Source organism: Trifolium pratense, linkage group LG2 (genome assembly GCF_020283565.1).
Source record: "Trifolium pratense cultivar HEN17-A07 linkage group LG2, ARS_RC_1.1, whole genome shotgun sequence".
NCBI lineage: Eukaryota > Viridiplantae > Streptophyta > Magnoliopsida > Fabales > Fabaceae > Trifolium > Trifolium pratense.
In genome coordinates, this window is record NC_060060.1 from 48,852,088 (window position 1) to 48,872,799 (window position 20,712).

Genomic DNA, 20,712 nt, shown 5'->3' on the forward strand with positions numbered 1-20,712 from the left:
TTATGTACATCCGTTTTAAATATAAGATCCATTTAAAAAAATTACGGAGATGTATATCAAAAAAAAAAAATTACAGAGATTAAAAAATTTGATTGTAGTATTTAATTTGTTGACAATAATATTGTATTTACAATTTTATTCTTCAAGAAAGAAAAAAGAGTTAATGTCTTAATTATTTAACATCATTTAATTTATAATCTTGTAAAAAAGTAATTAATAACTTGAAAATTTATAATTAATAATTAAGAATAGTTTTTTAAGAGAATCTTATTTTTAAGGAAGAAGGTAGTATAATTTTGCGATAAACTTTATTTAAATACATATATCATTTCAAATCAAACACATTCAATTGAAAAATAAATCCATGGCTTACTCTAAAATTCTCTTTTTCTCCATCATTGTTAGATTCCTTACTTTTGCAACTATCATGGCACAAGACTCTTCATTTTTTCTAAATAAATTTTGCTCCCCTGACCTTACCAAATCCAACAGCAACTTCCATGACAATCTCATCAAACTACTCTCTTCATTGTCATCAAAAGCCATAAGCAACACTGAATTCTACAACCATATTATTGGTACAAATCCCTCAGATTCTATCTATGGAATGTTCATGTGTAGGGGTGATGTGGATTCTCAACTTTGTCATGAATGCATAGGTAATGCAACCCAACATCTATCCTCAGAGTGTTCTTTGTCCAAACAAGCTTCGATTTGGTACAACGAGTGCACGGTTCGATACTCTAACGATTCATTCTTTTCGGTCGTTGATATGATGCCTGGTTTTTACATGTGCAATACCGCGAATTTCTCAAACACAAAAAGCTTCACGCCTTTATTGTTTCCGACCATGAATCTAACTGCCGATGAAGCAGCTAGTGACAAGAAGAAATTTGCAACAAATGAACGAGTTTTCGAATTTCAGACACTTTATTGTCTAGCTCAGTGCACGTCAGACTTATCGTCGAAAGTTTGTGGAACCTGTCTGCGTAGTGCTATCAACCAACTTCCAATTCATTGTGATGGAAAACTAGGTGGGAGATTTCTTTATCCTAGTTGTAATGTTAGGTATGAACTATATCCTTTTTATAGGTCTATTAATGTTCCTTCACCAAATGAGCTTGCTCCTCAAACAAAAGATTCGATTTCGAAAAAAGATTCAAGATTTTCAGAAGATCCATTTTATCTTTCCTATAATTGCTCTAGTAACCACAATACAATCACTTCAAAAAATTTCAACTTACTTCTCTCTTATCTGGTGTCCAATGCCACCGCCGGAAAACTATATCATAGAGTTATAATGGACGAAATTGTGTACGGACTCTTCATGTGTCGAGGTGACCTCCCTTCTCGCCTTTGTGTTCAATGCGTAAAAAATGCAAAAGATCGAATATTCTCCACGTGTGTTTCATCCTCGGAGGGTATAATTTGGTATAGCCATATTGCTTGCTTCGCTATTCAAGTCAATATTTTTTCCCTAACATCGCCGAAACTAGTCCTATGTACCGCGATATAAACATCACCAATCATTTCATCTCGGACCAAAACTTGTTCACTAGTACATTATCGAATCAGTTATCTGAACTTGCGAATGCGACGGGGAATAGTGATGAAAGATATATGATAAATTCATTAAAATTGAATGATATATGTTCTGGTAAAAAACGAGGGGGTTCGTATTATTGATCAAATGGTGTGATTACACTCAGTTCAATCCCAACAACCCTGGGAGTTTAATAAGTCAGAATTCGATCAGAACATAGGGGTTTGTATTATTCAAGATTGATAACTGATACAAGTATGTCAGAGAAGAAAATTGATTAACTTTACATGAATGAAAGAATTGTCTCTTTTCAAGAATGAAAATATGGTGGTTTCTCAGAATGAGAGTCCCTGTAGAATCAGTGAAAAATCATCCCCCCCTCTTCTCTTGAAACAGACCTTATTTATAGGCAAAAAATCTCCCTCTTGTTGCTTGATAACCGCCTTGCTTGGAGAGGAATTCATGGGTAGTGGGCGGTTTCTTTTCCTTCTTCTCCAAGCTTCTTCCTTCTTCTCCAAGTCATGGTGGATCATGCTTATCATGTGTTTTTCATGGTTGTTTTCACGCTTCTCCTTTAGATGCTCCCATTGGGATTTTTCGTATTGGGCTTTAACAAATCACACCCTGGTCCATGGCCCGGTACACAGCCCCCCAAGCACGAGGCTTCAAGAAGGCGAAGTGCTTTTGAATGAAGTAACTTGGCGATCATTATGTCTCGGCGTGGTTCTATGTCGCCTATTTGTTGCTGACTCATACTATTTGTTTGCTTGCCGCCTTGTCCTTCCTTTTGTTGTTCATATTTCTTAGATAATTTGTACGCCCTTCTATGACTTTTGAATATCTTGATATACGCCATTTGTGGCTTTGAATATTGTTGTCATTGTTTCTTGGCGACTTTGAGCAAGTTGGCAAGTTGCCCTTCCTCTTTTTTCATTGTATTTGCATTTTCAAGCTATCGTTGTCACCAATCTCGCCTCTTCGTCTTTCGCGGTTCGCCTTTCCTTCTTGAAAACAAATTGAAACTTTGTGGCTAGTAACTTTTGCTTCTTTGTTGTAGTTGATTTTCGTACTGTCAGGCTTGCACGCCTTATTTGGTAACTGTTGTTTCTTGGCGATTTAGAAAGAATTGGCGCTGCTCGGATTCGCCCTTCCACTATACTTTGTGTCTGGTGTTGAAAATAATCTCGCCTTTGAAAATTTTTAACTTTGCACCTGCAATGTCTTTAGCTCATTAAATATAATTATATATCATTTGTGAATAACTTTATACCTGTTGCCTTTTGGCGGTTGCAAATGTTTTTGCGTTGTGATGAATCGCCTTGTTTTGGTTGTGTATAAGCTTTTTCTGGCGGTGTTGATGATCTCGCCTTTCTTTGCTGTATCTTTTTCTGACGCACCCAACTCGTAAGACTTACAGGTAACGCCAAGGCCTTGCAACCTTGTTTAATTTTTCTTTTTCTGACGTACCCAACTCGTAAGACTTACAGGTAACGCCAAGGCCTTGCAACCTTGTTTAATTTTTCTTTTTCTGACGTACCCAACTCGTAAGACTTACAGGTAACGCCAAGGCCTTGCAACCTTTTTAATTTTTCTTTTTCTGACGTACCCAACTCGTAAGACTTACAGGTAACGCCAAGGCTTTGCAACCTTTTTAATTTTTCTTTTTCTGACGTACCCAACTCGTAAGACTTACAGGTAACGCCAAGGCCTTTCAACCTTGTTTAATTTTGCTTTTTCTGACGTACCCAACTCGTAAGACTTACAGGTAACGCCAAGGCCTTTCAACCTTGTTTAATTTTTCTTTTTCTGACGTACCCAACTCGTAAGACTTACAGGTAACGCCAAGGCCTTTCAACCTTGTTTAATTTTGCTTTTTCTGACGTACCCAACTCGTAAGACTTACAGGTAACGCCAAGGCCTTTCAACCTTGTTTAATTTTGCTTTTTCTGACGTACCCAACTCGTAAGACTTACAGGTAACGCCAAGGCCTTTCAACCTTGTTTAATTTTGCTTTTTCTGACGTACCCAACTCGTAAGACTTACAGGTAACGCCAAGGCCTTTCAACCTTGTTTAATTTTGCTTTTTCTGACGTACCCAACTCGTAAGACTTACAGGTAACGCCAAGGCCTTTCAACCTTGTTTAATTTTGCTTTTTCTGACGTACCCAACTCGTAAGACTTACAGGTAACGCCAAGGCCTTTCAACCTTATATTTTCTTCAGAGCTTTCATATGAGTTGATCTTGAATAATTTTTTGTTCAGAGCCCGCAGCTTAATCATGATTACTGCAAATAAGCTTTGATACATTAGAGGTTCAATAATAATATATGAAAAATAAAACAAACAAAAATGATACCGCCATGGGCGGTTTGTCGCGGCGCTCCTCGCCTAGCAAGAAAAACAATTATGTTTTGGCGCGGCGAGACTGAGTTCCATTGCGGTAGTCATCGCGGAATGTGCTTCAACCTGAAATATTAGTTGGCGGCTTCTATCTCGCCGAGTGATAATTATTGAATTTTCATGTTAATTTTTCACATTTGTTCGTTGTCCTGCACTATGATTAACATCAATGAATCAAAATAGGAATCATAGATGAATAAACTAAATTTCCTAATCAAGATTTCAAAAGAATTAATTTCAAAGAAGGTGACATTATAGCAAGTGCTTCAAGTATCTGCACTAAAAACAGGTCGGTTAATAATAAGTCTCATATACTCCATTAGTTTTGCATGTTTGATTAATTTTAATTAATCGATAAACGAAACAGATAAAAAAGTGATACGTAGAGAAAGCATATTCATGTTAGTTATAAGTAAAAAGCTAAATACTTTGTAAGAAGAATACTGATTTAGTTCTTAACCGAAAAAATGTAGAAACATATGAAAATTTTTATACTTTCTCTGTTGGTTATATTTGTCTTGGTCATTTTAATTTAAAGTGTTGACTTACTTATAAGAGTTGAAGTTCTTTCATGCAAAAGTTCTTTCATGTTTGAAATGTTTACATGAGGTCTTAAGAAAGTTAGTTCATACAATCACACAAAATATTTTATCGTGTGCTAGAATAATTTATAGCAGGATTAAAGATATCACATATCAAATAAGCACAAACAGTTTTGAACCAAACAGAACAGCGATTCTTGAATTTAGATCTTGTAAAGTGGCACACCAAAAGAAAAACAAGTCTCATTCTAGTGATTATTAACCTTGAAATACATAAGTACCGATGTTCTTTTCTTTTACTCATTGATGAGATTATTATTATTATTATTATTATTATTATTATTATTATAGATGGCGATAGAATGTGATTCATGAACTATAAATTAACCATGTTAATAAAACCGATAACGTATATATGCGCAAATAATATATTATCACAATAGAGAGAGCGAGAACTATATGATTAAATGGTAAGTTAGAGGAAAAGAACGTTAACACCTGGATCGGGAGTCGCCTGTTTTGGCGCGGCGTGACTGAGTTCCATTGCGGTGGTCATCACGGAACATGCTTCAATTGGAATGTTAATTGGCGACTTGTATCTCGCCGAGTGGTACCAATGACCAATTACTCGTGTTTTATTATCACCTCTGTTGGGGCAATGAATCATTTCCATCGTGAAGGACCAAAACAGCGGTTTTACGAACGATTGTCGCTTGAAGCAGTGTGCGAGCTGATTAGCTCATCGGATCTACGCCATTGGATGATGACCGAGACCGGTTGATATGCTGTGAGCGTGTGACAATGAACGAGATAGAGCTTGCGACAACATCAGACTTTGAGATATCAAAACGCTGCATACTCTCCCTGTTATTTCCAAAGCCTGGCCATATTTCTAACTTGGTGCTATAATTTTATTAATTAGTCTCCCTCTGAATGATAGAACTGTTGATTTTCCTTCCATGTGTGAATTTGTAATTGATAATCCAATCCAAATTAGAGTTTGATGGCTTCATTGGATCAAACGTCCTCGAACTGTGTCATTTTCCTTAACAACAATGTATAATTCTTGCTATGTGGCCTGTCTACATTTTAGCAAACACCAAACAGGCATATACACTAGCACTACTATATTTCATATGTTTTAATGTATTTGTGACAATGAAAATCCCACTTCATATCATTATTATGCGGCCATTAACACCAACTTGATCAATCCACATGTTATTAACCATGGGTTTTTCATTAGTCTTGTGGTGTTACGTTTTGATGTAATACGGCATGAATGTCACCGCTAAATAAATCAAGATAATAAATTGTAGGAAAGTTTCACAGTTAAAACATGTTTTTAGAATACTTTCCTGAGGATTATGAACAGAGTGGATTCTAAGTAGATTGTTGTTCTTCATCGTTCTTTCCAAGCTGGACACTAGACCGGTTTCCTCATAGACCTGGTGACGACACAGTGGTTCCTACACGAATCTATCAGCGGCGAGGACAGTTCTTTTATGAATCCGATGGTGGCGACAAATCCTTCATAAATCAAACTGCGACGATATGGCGTGGTTGGCAACTAGAACGAACTCGTTCGGCGACGACACGATGGATTGAGATTCTCCAGGAGTTCTTCTCCATTGGTGATTTCGATGGTAATGGATACTGCGAAACAAACCAAGGCTACCTGTTCTCGCCATATATCCAAAATTGCTCCCTTCCTAATTGCCCCGTACGTGTCTCCCTTTCAAACTTTTCCGAATCAATTTTTTCTCGCGACGTTGGGAGATAATCACTGCTGCTTTGTATGACAAGACATTGTTGTTGTGTCGATGAACAAGATGAAACTTTGAGGCCTGGGAATCGTTTTACCGGGTGATGTTTAATTTTTGTCTAGTTTCTGTGATAGGCTGGGATCAAATGATTTTACCGCAGCCCCACGGTGGGCGCCAAAATGTTCTGGTAAAAAACGAGGGGGTTCGTATTATTGATCAAATGGTGTGATTACACTCAGTTCAATCCCAACAACCCTGGGAGTTTAATAAGTCAGAATTCGATCAGAACATAGGGGTTTGTATTATTCAAGATTGATAACTGATACAAGTATGTCAGAGAAGAAAATTGATTAACTTTACATGAATGAAAGAATTGTCTCTTTTCAAGAATGAAAATATGGTGGTTTCTCAGAATGAGAGTCCCTGTAGAATCAGTGAAAAATCATCCCCCCCTCTTCTCTTGAAACAGACCTTATTTATAGGCAAAAAATCTCCCTCTTGTTGCTTGATAACCACCTTGCTTGGAGAGGAATTCATGGGTAGTGGGCGGTTTCTTTTCCTTCTTCTCCAAGCTTCTTCCTTCTTCTCCAAGTCATGGTGGATCATGCTTATCATGTGTTTTTCATGGTTGTTTTCACGCTTCTCCTTTAGATGCTCCCATTGGGCTTTTTCGTATTGGGCTTTAACAAATCACACCCTGGTCCATGGCCCGGTACAATATACAAACCTTATATACTCTTGAACAATGTACACCATATTTGTCTCCTCAGGAATGCATTTCTTGTCTAAATGATATGATAAGTACACAAATTCCATGGTCATTTTTGGGAAGTGTTGGTGGAAGAATTATATATCCTAACTGTAATCTGAGATTTGAATTGTTCCAATTTTACATTGAGAGCGATGAAGCTCGGTCGTCTAGGAATCCTTCAAAAGAAGCAGGTGAACTCTTTGCTCAAATAGGATTTATTTTATTTTATTTTTATAATTTTTTTTATCAAGTATCGTAGTGGTTAGACTTTCAAACTTTAAGTATGAAAAGTTTCGAAATTCGAACTTTCAACCCTATATATCAATGTCTTGGTTACCAACTGTACGTGCAGCTGGAGCTGTAGGATTCTATTCTTCTTAAATGAGAAAATCAAAAATTGATATTTTAAACATCAATGATTTTACTTTATTGTCAAGACTTTAATGTTTACTATTGGAATTATACGATTTATAATTTATAATTGTTTTGTGTAGAGAAGCGGAAAATTGTCTTAATCGTTGTCCCTACCATTATTTTGGTGATGCTCTTTTCTATTGGATACTATTTGCTAAAGAAAAGGGCAAGAAAGAGTCGTAGGAATATTCTTCGAGATAATTGTAAGTATTTATTTATTATGGAATAAAAATATAATATTTTAAAATTTTTAATTTATTATTAACACTAAATCAAATCATTTTTATCTAGTTGGTAAAGAAAGTGACACTTTAGAACCACTACAATTCCAATGGTCAGTAATTGAAGCAGCAACCAACAACTTTTCTAATGACAATTATATTGGCAAAGGCGGATTTGGAGAGGTTTACAAGGTCAGAAAATGCAACATGTTGTACGAGTAGTTTAGTGTGTATTTACGCGTGCGTGCGCGCACACATATTATATTTCTTGTTTCTATATTCAATAATAAAAGTAAACATTAAGTGAGAATTTTGAAAAGGTTCAAATACTATTTTAAGTATTTCTAGTTAATTAACTTCGATCATCAATATATCGCATTTGAAAAAAAAAAAACAAATCCATAATCAAATGTCACATACAAAGTAAAAATTGAAAACTTAGTTTGAAAGTAAATGAACCCTAAATTTTTATAATATATTTTTAGGGTATCCTTTTGGATGGACGAGAAGTTGCTATAAAGAGGCTTTCAAGAGGTTCTAAGCAAGGTGTAGAGGAGTTCAAGAATGAAGTTTTATTGATAGCAAAGCTTCAACATAGAAATCTAGTGACATTTATTGGTTTTTGCCTTGAAGGACATGAGAATATACTTATTTATGAATTTGTGCCCAATAAAAGTCTTGATTACTTTTTATTTGGTTAGACACTTTTCACCTAAAACTCTTTCATTTGTCAATATTTAGATTCATGAGCATTACATATATATAGCTTTTACTTCATATATATTTAATTTTATTTCATGAACAATTTTGTAGATTCCCAACACCAAAAGTTGTTAACTTGGGTTGAACGCTTTAACATCATAGGAGGAATTGTTCGAGGAATTCTTTATTTGCATGAACATTCTCGACTCAAAGTTATACATCGTGATCTCAAACCTAGTAATATTCTGTTAGATGAAAATATGATTCCTAAAATTTCTGATTTTGGTCTGGCTCGAATTATGGAAATAAGTCAAGACGAAGGAAGTACAAATAGAATTGTTGGAACATAGTAAGTTTTTAATGTTCACCCCGTTGTTATATTTTCGCAATTCTTCTTGATTAAGTTACATTTCAGTTAAATTAACATTGAATTTAATTTATTTTATAGTGGTTATATGGCTCCAGAATATGCTATGTTTGGACAATTTTCTGAAAAGTCGGACGTTTATAGTTTTGGAGTCATGCTGTTGGAGATTATTGCTGGAAAGAAGAACATAAGTTCATATGCACAACATCATGTTGCTGATAACCTCTTGAATTATGTGAGTGTATTGATCGCTGTCGTTTCGCGATCAAAATAAATTTTAGGGTAAATAGTGTTATACCCCCCTGCAAAATAGGCGAGTTTTGCGTTACCCCCCTGCAAAATATTTTTTTGAGATTACCCCCCTGCAATGTCAAGATTCTTTGCGTTACCCCCCTGGCTTAACAAGTGGGCATATGACATGGAAGAATCTTGACGTGGCATGACACGTGGAAATTAATTTATTTTTTATTTATTTTTAATTGCCAACTCATTAATTAATGTGGGGTTTTAATTAAAAAAATGAAAAAAAAAAACTTAAAAGTTGTTATATTTTTATGAACTTACTTAAAAGAAAGTTTTGTTTTTTTTTTGACTAAAAGTTGTTATTATATATATAAAAAAAATTCTTATATATATATATATATAATAACTAATAATAGAGTAACCAAAAAAAAAACGAAGATGAAAAAAAACTAATAATAATAATAGTAACCAAAAAATTAATAATAATAATAATAATAACTAATATTATTATTAGTTAAAATATGTGATTGCAGTTTTTTTTTTGGTTATATTAGTTAAAATATGTGACTGCAGTTTTTTTTTTTTGATTACTCTATTATTATTATTATTATTATTATTAGTTTTTTGGTTACTATTATTATTATTATATATTATTATTATATATTATTATATATTATTATTATTATTACTATTATTATATATTACTATTATTATTACTGTTATTATATATTATTATTATTATTATTAGTTTTTTGGTTACTATTATTATTATTAGTTTTTTTTCATCTTCATTTTTTTTTGGTTACTCTATTTTTAGTTATTATATATATATATATATATATATATATATATATATATATATATATATATATAAGATTTTTTTTTTATATATAATAACAACTTTTAGTCAAAAAAAAAAACAAAACTTTCTTTTAAGTAAGTTCATAAAAATATAACAACTTTTAAGTTTTTTTTTTTCATTTTTTTAATTAAAAACCCACATTAATTAATGAGTTGGCAATTAAAAATAAATAAAAAATAAATTAATTTCCACGTGTCATGCCACGTCAAGATTCTTCCATGTCATATGCCCACTTGTTAAGCCAGGGGGGTAACGCAAAGAATCTTGACATTGCAGGGGGGTAATCTCAAAAAAATATTTTGCAGGGGGGTAACGCAAAACTCGTCTATTTTGCAGGGGGGTATAACACTATTTACCCTAAATTTTAATTAAGAAAAGTAGTAACAAGGTAGTTAACCTTGGTCGTCTCACAAGGACCTCTAATTTAATAATTAGTAAAAATAAGAACAATGAATAACATAATTAAATATGGGGTTTTGGGTTTGTTTAGATCGAAAGAGTAGTATTAGAAATTCAATTGATAAAAAGACGATCAATCCATTGGTTTTAGGAAAACTTCGTTATGATTCTATCCTCGGTTCACATAAAATATTGTTTATATATTCATGCCTTGGTTGGTTTATAAGACCGATTATACAAGCGATAAACAGTTTATACGAATTCATTCGATTAAGCAAAGAATGTGTTCAACTAACCATGAGTAGTGAACAAGCGTCACTTAGAACACGGTTTGTATCATGACAGATTTCGACCAACGTTTTTTGCTAAGCGCGAAAAAACCTATATCAATTCCTATTCGAACTAGTCATACAAGCGATGAATCAATCCGAAAAGTCTCACAATATATAACTCAAAATAGAGATTTAGCATCACTATATTCGAGTTTCATAAATAAATAAAGAGCATGAATTGATAAGAGAAAACAATAAATAAATAAACTGAATTACTATTAAGAATTGAACCTCAAGAAGTCATAAACGATGTTCCCGTATACCAATGGATCAACCTAGGGTTGCTAGTTCTCCATGAGAATGTAGCAGCCTTTCTTTTCTATTTTTTTGCGTGAAATCAGAATTATCAAACCCTAGCTGTGTTTTTGCTTTAAGTACTCATAGAAAATTGGGCTTAAAAAGCTACGGGTCGAAAAACATAAGTTTGACCCGAAATTACATTATTTTCATAAAGTCTGGAACATAAACGTAAATATTTGACTGCGTTGCGCTCCGAACTGGGTTCTGGCCTTAACATGAAAGTTGTAGCTCTTTCTCTTGTCTTTCCAACGCATATTCGCACACCTCAATCCGATACTCGTAGCTCAAGTTATGACCTGCGGACTGCTGTCGTTTCGCGATCAAAATAAATTTTAATTAAGAAAAGTAGTAACAAGGTAGTTAACCTTGGTCGTCTCACAAGGACCTCTAATTTAATAATTAGTAAAAATAAGAACAATGAATAACATAATTAAATATGGGGTTTTGGGTTTGTTTAGATCGAAAGAGTAGTATTAGAAATTCAATTGATAAAAAGACGATCAATCCATTGGTTTTAGGAAAACTTCGTTATGATTCTATCCTCGGTTCACATAAAATATTGTTTATATATTCATGCCTTGGTTGGTTTATAAGACCGATTATACAAGCGATAAACAGTTTATACGAATTCATTCGATTAAGCAAAGAATGTGTTCAACTAACCATGAGTAGTGAACAAGCGTCACTTAGAACACGGTTTGTATCATGACAGATTTCGACCAACCGTTTTTTGCTAAGCGCGAAAAAACCTATATCAATTCCTATTCGAACTAGTCATACAAGCGATGAATCAATCCGAAAAGTCTCACAATATATAACTCAAAATAGAGATTTAGCATCACTATATTCGAGTTTCATAAATAAATAAAGAGCATGAATTGATAAGAGAAGACAATAAATAAATAAACTGAATTACTATTAAGAATTGAACCTCAAGAAGTCATAAACGATGTTCCCGTATACCAATGGATCAACCTAGGGTTGCTAGTTCTCCATGAGAATGTAGCAGCCTTTCTTTTCTATTTGACTGCGTTGCGCTCCGAACTGGGTTCTGGCCTTAACATGAAAGTTGTAGCTCTTTCTCTTGTCTTTCCAACGCATATTCGCACACCTCAATCCGATACTCGTAGCTCAAGTTATGACCTGCGGACTGAGAAGGATCAATATGTCATTAAATACGAAAATTGGTCAAATAAATTCATTAAGGCTCAATTGTGACCCAAAACTTAGAAACATAATAAAAACTCGATATTATTGTAGAAAGACTACTAATATGCTAAATTATAATACTAGAAAATATGTGCCAAAATGCACTGATCATGTATTGATGTAGCAATAGTATTCTTTCCGTCAAATTTTGAATTATTAGAGCTCCTCCTCTCTCCCAATAATCGGAGAAGTATAGACCAAAAAAATATATACACGCTATTTCACATGTGACTGTTAGGTCGTTAGTGGGAGCATCATTGAGTTGAATCAACACATTGGATTAAGAGTAACCATTCAATTCACTTTTAATACCACATGTTCACCCAAAACCTTAAGGCAAATACCACTATTGTGCCGTGAGGGGAAGCCTCACTGGTTTGGATCAATACATTAGGCTAAGAACAATCACACAAGTGACTTTTAACACCATATTCACCTAAAATCTTAAGGCATTAAATTTACGTCTCCTTTCATTTATATGTTGCGCAACCAATGTAAGACTTTTAACTCGTACTTGATATATCACAATAGTGACCGGATAATAATTGATAATTTTAATTTGATATATTTCAGGTTTGGAGACAATGGAATGATCAAACACCTTTAAGTATATTGGACCCAAAAATCAAAGAAAATTATTCAGAAACTGAATTCATCAAATGCATTCAGATTGGCCTATTATGTGTTCAACGTGACCCAGATGCTAGACCTTCAATGGTGACAATTGCTTCTTATCTTAGCAGTTATTCAATTGAATTACCATCACCACAAGAACCTGCATTTTTCTTGCATGAGAGAACTTTTTCAAATGTTGCTGCACAAGAATCAAGTTCTACTCAATTTGTTAATAGTTCTTCATTGTTATCTATCAATCAAATGTCTACTACAAATACTTTTATTCCTCGCTAGTAAATTAAAATTTATTTTAGTTGTATAGTTGTTGTTATTTGTTAACAAACTATATGTTTTAGCATCAATTAGTATAACTTTGAAAAGGATTGAGGAAATTGAAAATATATACTTGTAATAATCTCATGTAAAAACTTTAGTAAAGAATGTTTGTATAGGTAATATATATTTAAATTGTTTAGCTTGTATTTTATAATAATCTTAGTTTAATTTCTTGAATTTAAATGATAAACAGTCACTACTAGTGTGAATATCACAAATTAACTTTTACAAACTTGTTATTTTGCCTCTTAACATTTATAATAGTACTTTTGATCCTTAACTTTAGACTATTTTGCAAAAGACTAGTCTCCCACCGATTTTGACGAAGTCAACGAAAACATGTGTAGTGAATCGCATGCCACATCAGCATGTGTGGCATGACATGTGATGATAGTCAATTATAAGCGATTTTAAGTATCATTTTAGGGTAGTTTTAGTGACAATTGAAGACCAAAAACAAGCAAAAACCTAGAACAGTGAAGTTACTTGGCCAAGAAGCAAAAAAAGTGGAAAAAAACCATAAAAAAAGGGGCAAAAACCTCAATAAGGACGCGCACCATCGTAGCCATGATGAGAACGGGCGTGTTACGATGAAAGGTAGTGAAATAAAACAAGAAATTTGAATCAAATCTTCATCGTGTCCAGGCCAGAATGGACACGATGGAGCGCAGGAAAAAAACTCAAATTCAGCTGAAAAACTATAAATAGAGCCCTCATCTCCTTCACAATTATTCATTCCAAAATATTGAGAGTTATTCAATATTCAAGCAAGAGTTAGGAGAACACTAAGGAGGAGGCAAGGAGGGCTAAAGAACTTCAAGGCCAACAAGGTTCATTTCTTTTATTGTCTTTGTAATTTTATTTTCCTAGGTTAAGTCGATTAGATGAACTCCCTTATGAATGCTTGAAACATGTAATTACGATTCGAAAAAGTGTTTATGCTCGATTATTATTCAGTTATTTCCATAATTGTCTTGTTTTAATTATTCGTTCTCAATCTTGATCAAATTAGAATGAACCCATAGGATTAAGAATCACACTTAGCTAAATTCTGCATGTTTAGGGTTAATCAAACAAGGTAGGCCAAGAACACGTGACAACTTGTAAAACATTGAAATGGCCGAGGGTAAGGACGCCTTTAGTTAGGCTGAACCATCAGAGGTGAGAATATTATAAAAACATGGGTGAAACTTACCAAGCGGGTGACTTAACTCTTTTCGAATTGAAATAGAAATAAGACTGGGTAACTCTAAACTTATTTTAATAGAAATTAATCCGACGGATTATAACTAATAGTGAAGAAAAGTATAATGCCGGTTACCAAGCAGGAGTTATGGAGTGATTCGAAACACTTAACCACCTTGTGTGTCTACTCGCACACTTATTTATTTTAATTGCCTTTTAGTTTATTGTCTTTTACTTTATTGATATTTTTTTTTATCAATCGAAATTTCTCAAAATCAACAAAGCGAATGCAAAATACATTTACTTTCTACTTGCAAAAAAAAACCATATCAAATATGTACCAAAAAAAAAATGATTTATATTAAACTGACATCAATTAATTATATTGTTGTTTTATCCGTAAAAATAAATGAATCATATATTTTTTCTTACTTATATGGAGCACAAAGTTAACAAGTGACTTTACGATTTGTGATAATTTTAGCAGCACCTATATTGCGGTGTTTACCATTAGGTGTTTACCGTAGCACTAGTCATAATTCCATTGTTATTTGCCGAGTTTTCCCTTCTTACAAGAAACATTGTTACAATTCACTCTATTCACACACGCCAAGGTTGTCAGAACCGGACCGGTCATCGAACCGGCGAGCTCATCGGTTCAAGGTTCAATTGGTCGGACCGGGTTCAATCGGGGTCGAACCGTTTTTAATTAAATATATATTTTAATTAATATATAAATAAAAATATATGAATAATTGCTCAATATTTCATAATTTCACACATTAAAAAGATAAAATATCACAAGTCAAAATAAAATAAAATTTATAATTCAAACCAAATGAAAAATAGATGAAAAACAAAAATCTTTCCTATTCCTACGACGTCGTTGATTTGTTTCATATTTTTTTTTTTAAAAAAAAAAAAGTTAAAACGACGTCGTTTTGCCCTATTTTTTTAAAAAAAAAAATAAAAAATCTGCAAAACCGCTTGAACCGTCCGGCCGGTTCACCGGTTCGACCCGGTTCGACCCTGGTTCAAGCGGTTTTTTGCCGGTCGGTTTCCTATCCGTTTTTTGCTCAAAACCGAACCATTTTTATGACCGGTTCACGGTCCGACCGGCCGGTCCGGTCCGGTTTTGATAACCTTGACACACGCCAATAGAGAACAAATTGCAGGAGAAGGCATTGTAACAATTTCAATTAAAACTCACCCAGGTATGAAAAAAATTCAATGTTTTTTATGTTCCTGGAATTAATCAAAAAAATTTTAAGTGTTACTCAGTTGTAGAAGAAAGATTATAAAGTGATACTCCCTCCGTACCTTTTTACTTATCTTTTAGAAAAAAATATTTGTTTCAAATTACTTATTATTATGTGCAAAGTCTATGGTGCACAAGTGTCTCAAGTTGTGCACCATGCACAAGTCTCGAAAATACTATAACGAATACGAATTTTACAAAATCCACCGTTGGATAGAAAATTTATATCGTATAGATCATCCATATTTTTTTTTAAAAAAATTGAAAATTATTTGATATGTTATTGAGACTCGTCAAAATTAACGGTTTATTGATTTTTATTCAATACCGTTAATCTTGATGGGTCTCAATAACATATCAAATGATTTTCAAAAAAATTTAAAAAAATTATAGATGATCTAAACGATATAAATTATCTATCCAACGGTGAATTTTGTAAAATTCGTATTCGTTATAAAAATATCAAAACTTGTGCACCATGCACCACTTAATTAAGTTGTGTATGTTAGACAAAGTCATTATTATGATAATTTAAGGTTATATTTTTTCTATTATACCCTCGTGTAAATTTCAAATGTTTAGAAGCAGTTAACACTGACAAAATAAAAGAAACAACTGACTTTACTTTAGGATTTCTGATAATTTAGCATCTGTAGTTACCATTCGGTGTTTACCCTTCTCACAAGAAACATTATTACAATTCAATCTTCTCACACACACGTGTCTCCGTGAAATCTCTATTCTAGATTCTTCCACTTCTCAACTTTTCACAACCCTTCCACAAAATTTCAATTTTTTCTTCTGATTTCTATCATGGCTTGGTATAGAAGGGGAAAGCTTGTTCTTGATGGTTTTCATAGATTGGCTCAATCAAGAGTTTCAGCTCAAAATTCAATTTTGAAACCTAGTTCAAGAATTTCATCATCTGGGTATTTCAATTTGAGTTAACACTTCTAGAAATTTTTAATTTGCCCTTACTAATTTTATGGGTTTACTAATCTATCCTTGGTTAAATTCCTATCCTAATATAAGGTTATACTAATACATGAGTATTTCTCATTTACTAAATTTATGGGATATTACAACTACATACAATGCAAAGATTTTAATTCACACAGTTAACCAAAACACCATATAATTTTGGGTCAGTAAACTAATTCATATAAAGGACAAGTGATCAATACAGTTAGTCAGTTACCATGCAAAAGGTCGAAAACACAAAGTCGAAGTTTCACTTAAACCCCCAGTCCCAATTCACTTTCCAGAGTAGCCAAAAGGTTCTCTGTTACAACATTACTAATTCCTGATATAAAAGCTATCAAAGTTGTTGTAGCCAGATCTAATCAATAAGCTGTGTTCCTAGACTCATGCTTCCTACAAGTATTCAAGAGCTAATCAATAAGCTGTGTTCCCTGTAAAAAATTCATGACCTTTCAAACTCTCAATACTTATCTTTAAGACATATGTAAATATACTGACTATGCATCTCAAATGGGGACTTAGATACTCATTACACAGAAATATAAGTGTCATGCTTGTGCTTGCTGTGTGTACAACTCTGGTCTAAAACAGTTAAGCTTTGTAAAATTAAAATTATTATGCAGCAGTATAAGTATTCCAATCTACAATGTGTAACAAAAGTGTGTTTCTCAATTAGCAAGCAAACTACATAAACTTGAAATATAGAATGAAAATAACAATGTGTAACAAAAGAACCGCCTTACCTAGTTTCAATCTTACAGTAGACCTCTTGCGATCATTTCACGTAGAAATTTCTCTGCTTTATCATTTTCACCTTTACGAAACAGAGAATGGATAATTATTTCATAAGTTACAGCGTCTGGAATGCAACTATTGTCTTTCATTTTTGATAGCAAGGCCAACGCTTCATCAAACAAGCCCTTGTCGCAAAACCCTTGGACCATAACATTATATGTATAAACATGTAGATTGTAGCCTTTGACTGAAAGATCTTCAAAAACATTTCTCGCGTCCTCTACTCTTCCAACTTTACACAATCCGTGAATAAGAATAGTATACGTGTACATATTTGGTTGAATGCCCTCATCCTTAACATTTGTTAATAATGCAATAGCCTTTTCAACATGATGGTTTTTGCATAAAGCATCCAATATAGAATTGTAAGTAAATATATCAGGTGGTAGACCTCTATCATGCATCTCATCGACAAGCTTCAAAGCATGTGAGATTCTCCCTGATTTGCCCAAACCATCAATAAGGGAATTGTAAGTTACCACATCAGGAATAATGTTTCTACAATGCATTTCTTTGAAGAGATTTAAGGCTTCATCCACCATTTTAACTTTACAAAATCCATTAATCATAATACTATAGCTCCAAACTTCAGGAGTCACTCCACTTTGGGCCATGATATTGAATATACCGTTGGCCTTTTTCATTTCTTTAACTAAGCAATATCCATCCATTAAAGAGTTATAAATAACAACATCAGGTTTAACACCTTTTCTGATCATCATAGCAAACACATTATTAGCTTCTTTCACTTTTCCTTCCTTACAAAATGCATCAACCAATATATTGAAGGTATACACATCAGGGTTGATGTTTTCCAATATCATTGTATTAAACAAATCAATTGCTTCTTTCAATTTACCAACAATGCAAAAGCCATTAATCAAAGCATTGTAAGTAAAAACATTGGGATAAATTCTCTTAGCGACCATTTCAGAATATAAATGAAAAGCATCATCAACAAGTTTATCTTTGCACATACTGTCAATAATTGCAGTGTACATTACCACATTAGGTCGAACCAGTTTCCCATCAACTCGTCTCAGCAACTGCAAGGCTGCACTTGTTTCTCCTACTTTACATAACCCGTTGATTAAGGTCCCATAACTAACTTGGTTCAACTGGAACCCCTGCGCTACCACCTTGTCGTGAAAGTGCAAAGCTTTATGGATCTCACCTTTGAGGCAATAACCCTTGATGAGTGTGGTCAAAGTTATGGCATCCGGGTTAAAACCCCTCTTGAGAATCCGGGTCAATACAGAAAAAGCAAAATTGATATGACCCAATTGACAGAAACAATTGATCAAGAGGTTGGAAGTTACAAAGTCAGGTTTAATATTCCTAAATTCCATTTGTTGAGTAAATGAAATAGCAGTGTGGAAATGCTTAGCCTTGACAATGGAACCTAAAATCCTTCCAAATTCAATGGTGGGTGGGGTTGGATTCTTATGGAGTAAGTGATTGAACAAAGAAATGGCATCTATATCATCAAATTGAGTTGAGGATGAGTAGAAAAAAGAATGAAGAAAAGTAGGGTTTGGAAATTGGAAAGGACTGAACTTAGGAATGAAAAGAGAAACACGAACATACCTCAGAAACATTGAACAAGACATTGTTGTTCTGATTGTAGTGAATCACTGTTTCAAAATAAAGTTGAATTTCAAATGCATAAGGATTGAATCCGTGACTAATACCTAGTTTTTTTTTTGGGTCATGTTAAGTTGTAAATTTTTTCCACATTTATCTTCTTAACATGTGCCCTTAAGGGTACAAGTTAACATTCTCCTTTTTTTTTTTTTTTATGAAAAAACTTTAGGAGTTTAAAGATGGTGACATTTACGATGAAAAAGCGGTTAACAAATTGAGTTACCCGCCTCACCCTGTTATTCTTCCGGTTAATCTTATATTTATAAAAACATTGTTATGATCGTTAATTTTGACGTTGACCATGATGAATTTAAACTCAATCTCATGTGACCCATGATGCATAGACAATTGAGGTTCACCTAAAAATGAGAATAATTGGAAGAAGGCTAACAGTGAACACAAGTTAAAAACTTAAAACGACCGAATTGTTAAATAAAAAACTTTAAAACATATTTAATACCTAAAAACATAAAAAAAGATGTAAATTTTACCAATGCGAAACTTAAAGTACTTATGAATGCATTTGGCCTAAAAAAAAATTAATAACCAACAAATAATAGGTTAATGCAGGAGTATATCATATTAATAAAATAATAAATACGTATTAATATATATTAATATTAATGTTGTTTAATTCGGTTTGAATCCATTTTAAAAATCAATAAAAAATTCGACCTAATTAAGCAAAGAACATCCATACACATCCAAAAATATTGAGTGGCCAAGATGCATAACATAAATTGTCCATAAAATATCGTTGTTTGAGATAGTGATTATCACTATTTGAAATAGTCAATGTCACAATTTTCGGACGTACCCAAAAATATTTTGAACAGTTGTAGACTTGAGTGAGATTCAAACTTTTCAATAGTTGTTGCATTTGAAGCCTTTATACCTCTAATGAAATTTTTTATATCCTCTAATGAAATTTTTTATATTTTTGTCTCGCATTGTACACTTGTTTAATTTCAATCTTAGTTTCTTTAATATTCTATCTTTTAAAGTGGACAAAATATTGTTAGGTGGCACAAAATTCCTTGTCGGCTCCGAAGGTCCAAGCCTCCACGCGCTTTCATAACCTCCGGCGATGGTTTTTGGTTTATTTTCTCTTAAAAAATACATATTTTTTTTAATAGAAGGTTGTTATATTTGTTTTCTTAATTTGTTCCTTAACTAATACCTTAAGAGCACTAGTTAACACGACTCTATTAAAACATTATTTAGAGGATCACTGACTATTTAAAAAAATGTCTTAATTTATCTAAAATATTTACGTTTTTAAAAATAATACATATTCTAGATAAATTTATTGCTCAATCAACTTTTTTTTTAATATCCGTATTTTTCGTCAAAAAATCCTACGTAAAAGGTCGAAGGGATTATTATGAGATAGAGAGAATACGAGAGCTGATCCTCTCCAATTTAATTTTTACTGGAGAGAATAAATTTTGTATCCTGACCATTGATTCATTTTTTAAGTAAATAATTATCTTGTAATAGTACAAAACATGTGGTGTGGTGGAGATTAAATAAACAGGAGAGAATCTGCTCTCGAGAGTGTTGGGGTTGATTGCAATGTAAGTCCCACATTGCTAATGAAGAAAAAGAAGGAGGTTAAAAAATAGCTATTGAAAGTCCCACATCGCTTAGAATTGTGAAGCAAGGAGGAAATCAAAGCTATATAATGGACCTAAGTTCTTTGTTTATAATTACACCAAGCATTAACACTTGTAAACACTTTAAGTTTATATTTGTGTCTTTTTGCTCCAACAACTGGTATCAGAGCTCTTGGTTTGATCCAGGAGAGGGAGTTCGGCTGTGAAGTTTAGACTAGAGAAAATTGATGT

General features: G+C 33.2%; 1 protein-coding gene and 1 pseudogene across 3 annotated transcripts; one reads left to right on the forward strand and one right to left on the reverse strand.

Moving 5' to 3' along the window:
• Positions 1 to 328: 328 nt before the first annotated feature.
• On the forward strand, positions 329 to 12,985 carry LOC123907048 (annotated as a pseudogene).
• A 3,572-nt stretch (positions 12,986 to 16,557) lies between these two features.
• LOC123907056 (putative pentatricopeptide repeat-containing protein At1g12700, mitochondrial) lies at positions 16,558 to 18,894 on the reverse strand. 3 transcript variants are annotated; one of them, XM_045957142.1, is made up of 2 exons: positions 17,170 to 18,894; positions 16,558 to 16,857 (listed from the first exon to the last, which is right to left on the reverse strand). In XM_045957142.1, exon 1 carries the CDS (start codon positions 18,829 to 18,831, stop codon positions 17,182 to 17,184), a length of 1,650 nt encoding a protein of 549 aa, XP_045813098.1. In that variant the 5' UTR covers positions 18,832 to 18,894; the 3' UTR covers positions 16,558 to 16,857; positions 17,170 to 17,181. The 3 variants fall into 3 exon arrangements, with proteins under 3 accessions (XP_045813098.1, XP_045813099.1, XP_045813100.1); XM_045957143.1 differs by having other exon boundaries at positions 16,591 to 16,819; XM_045957144.1 differs by having other exon boundaries at positions 16,591 to 16,875.
• Positions 18,895 to 20,712: the final 1,818 nt, after the last annotated feature.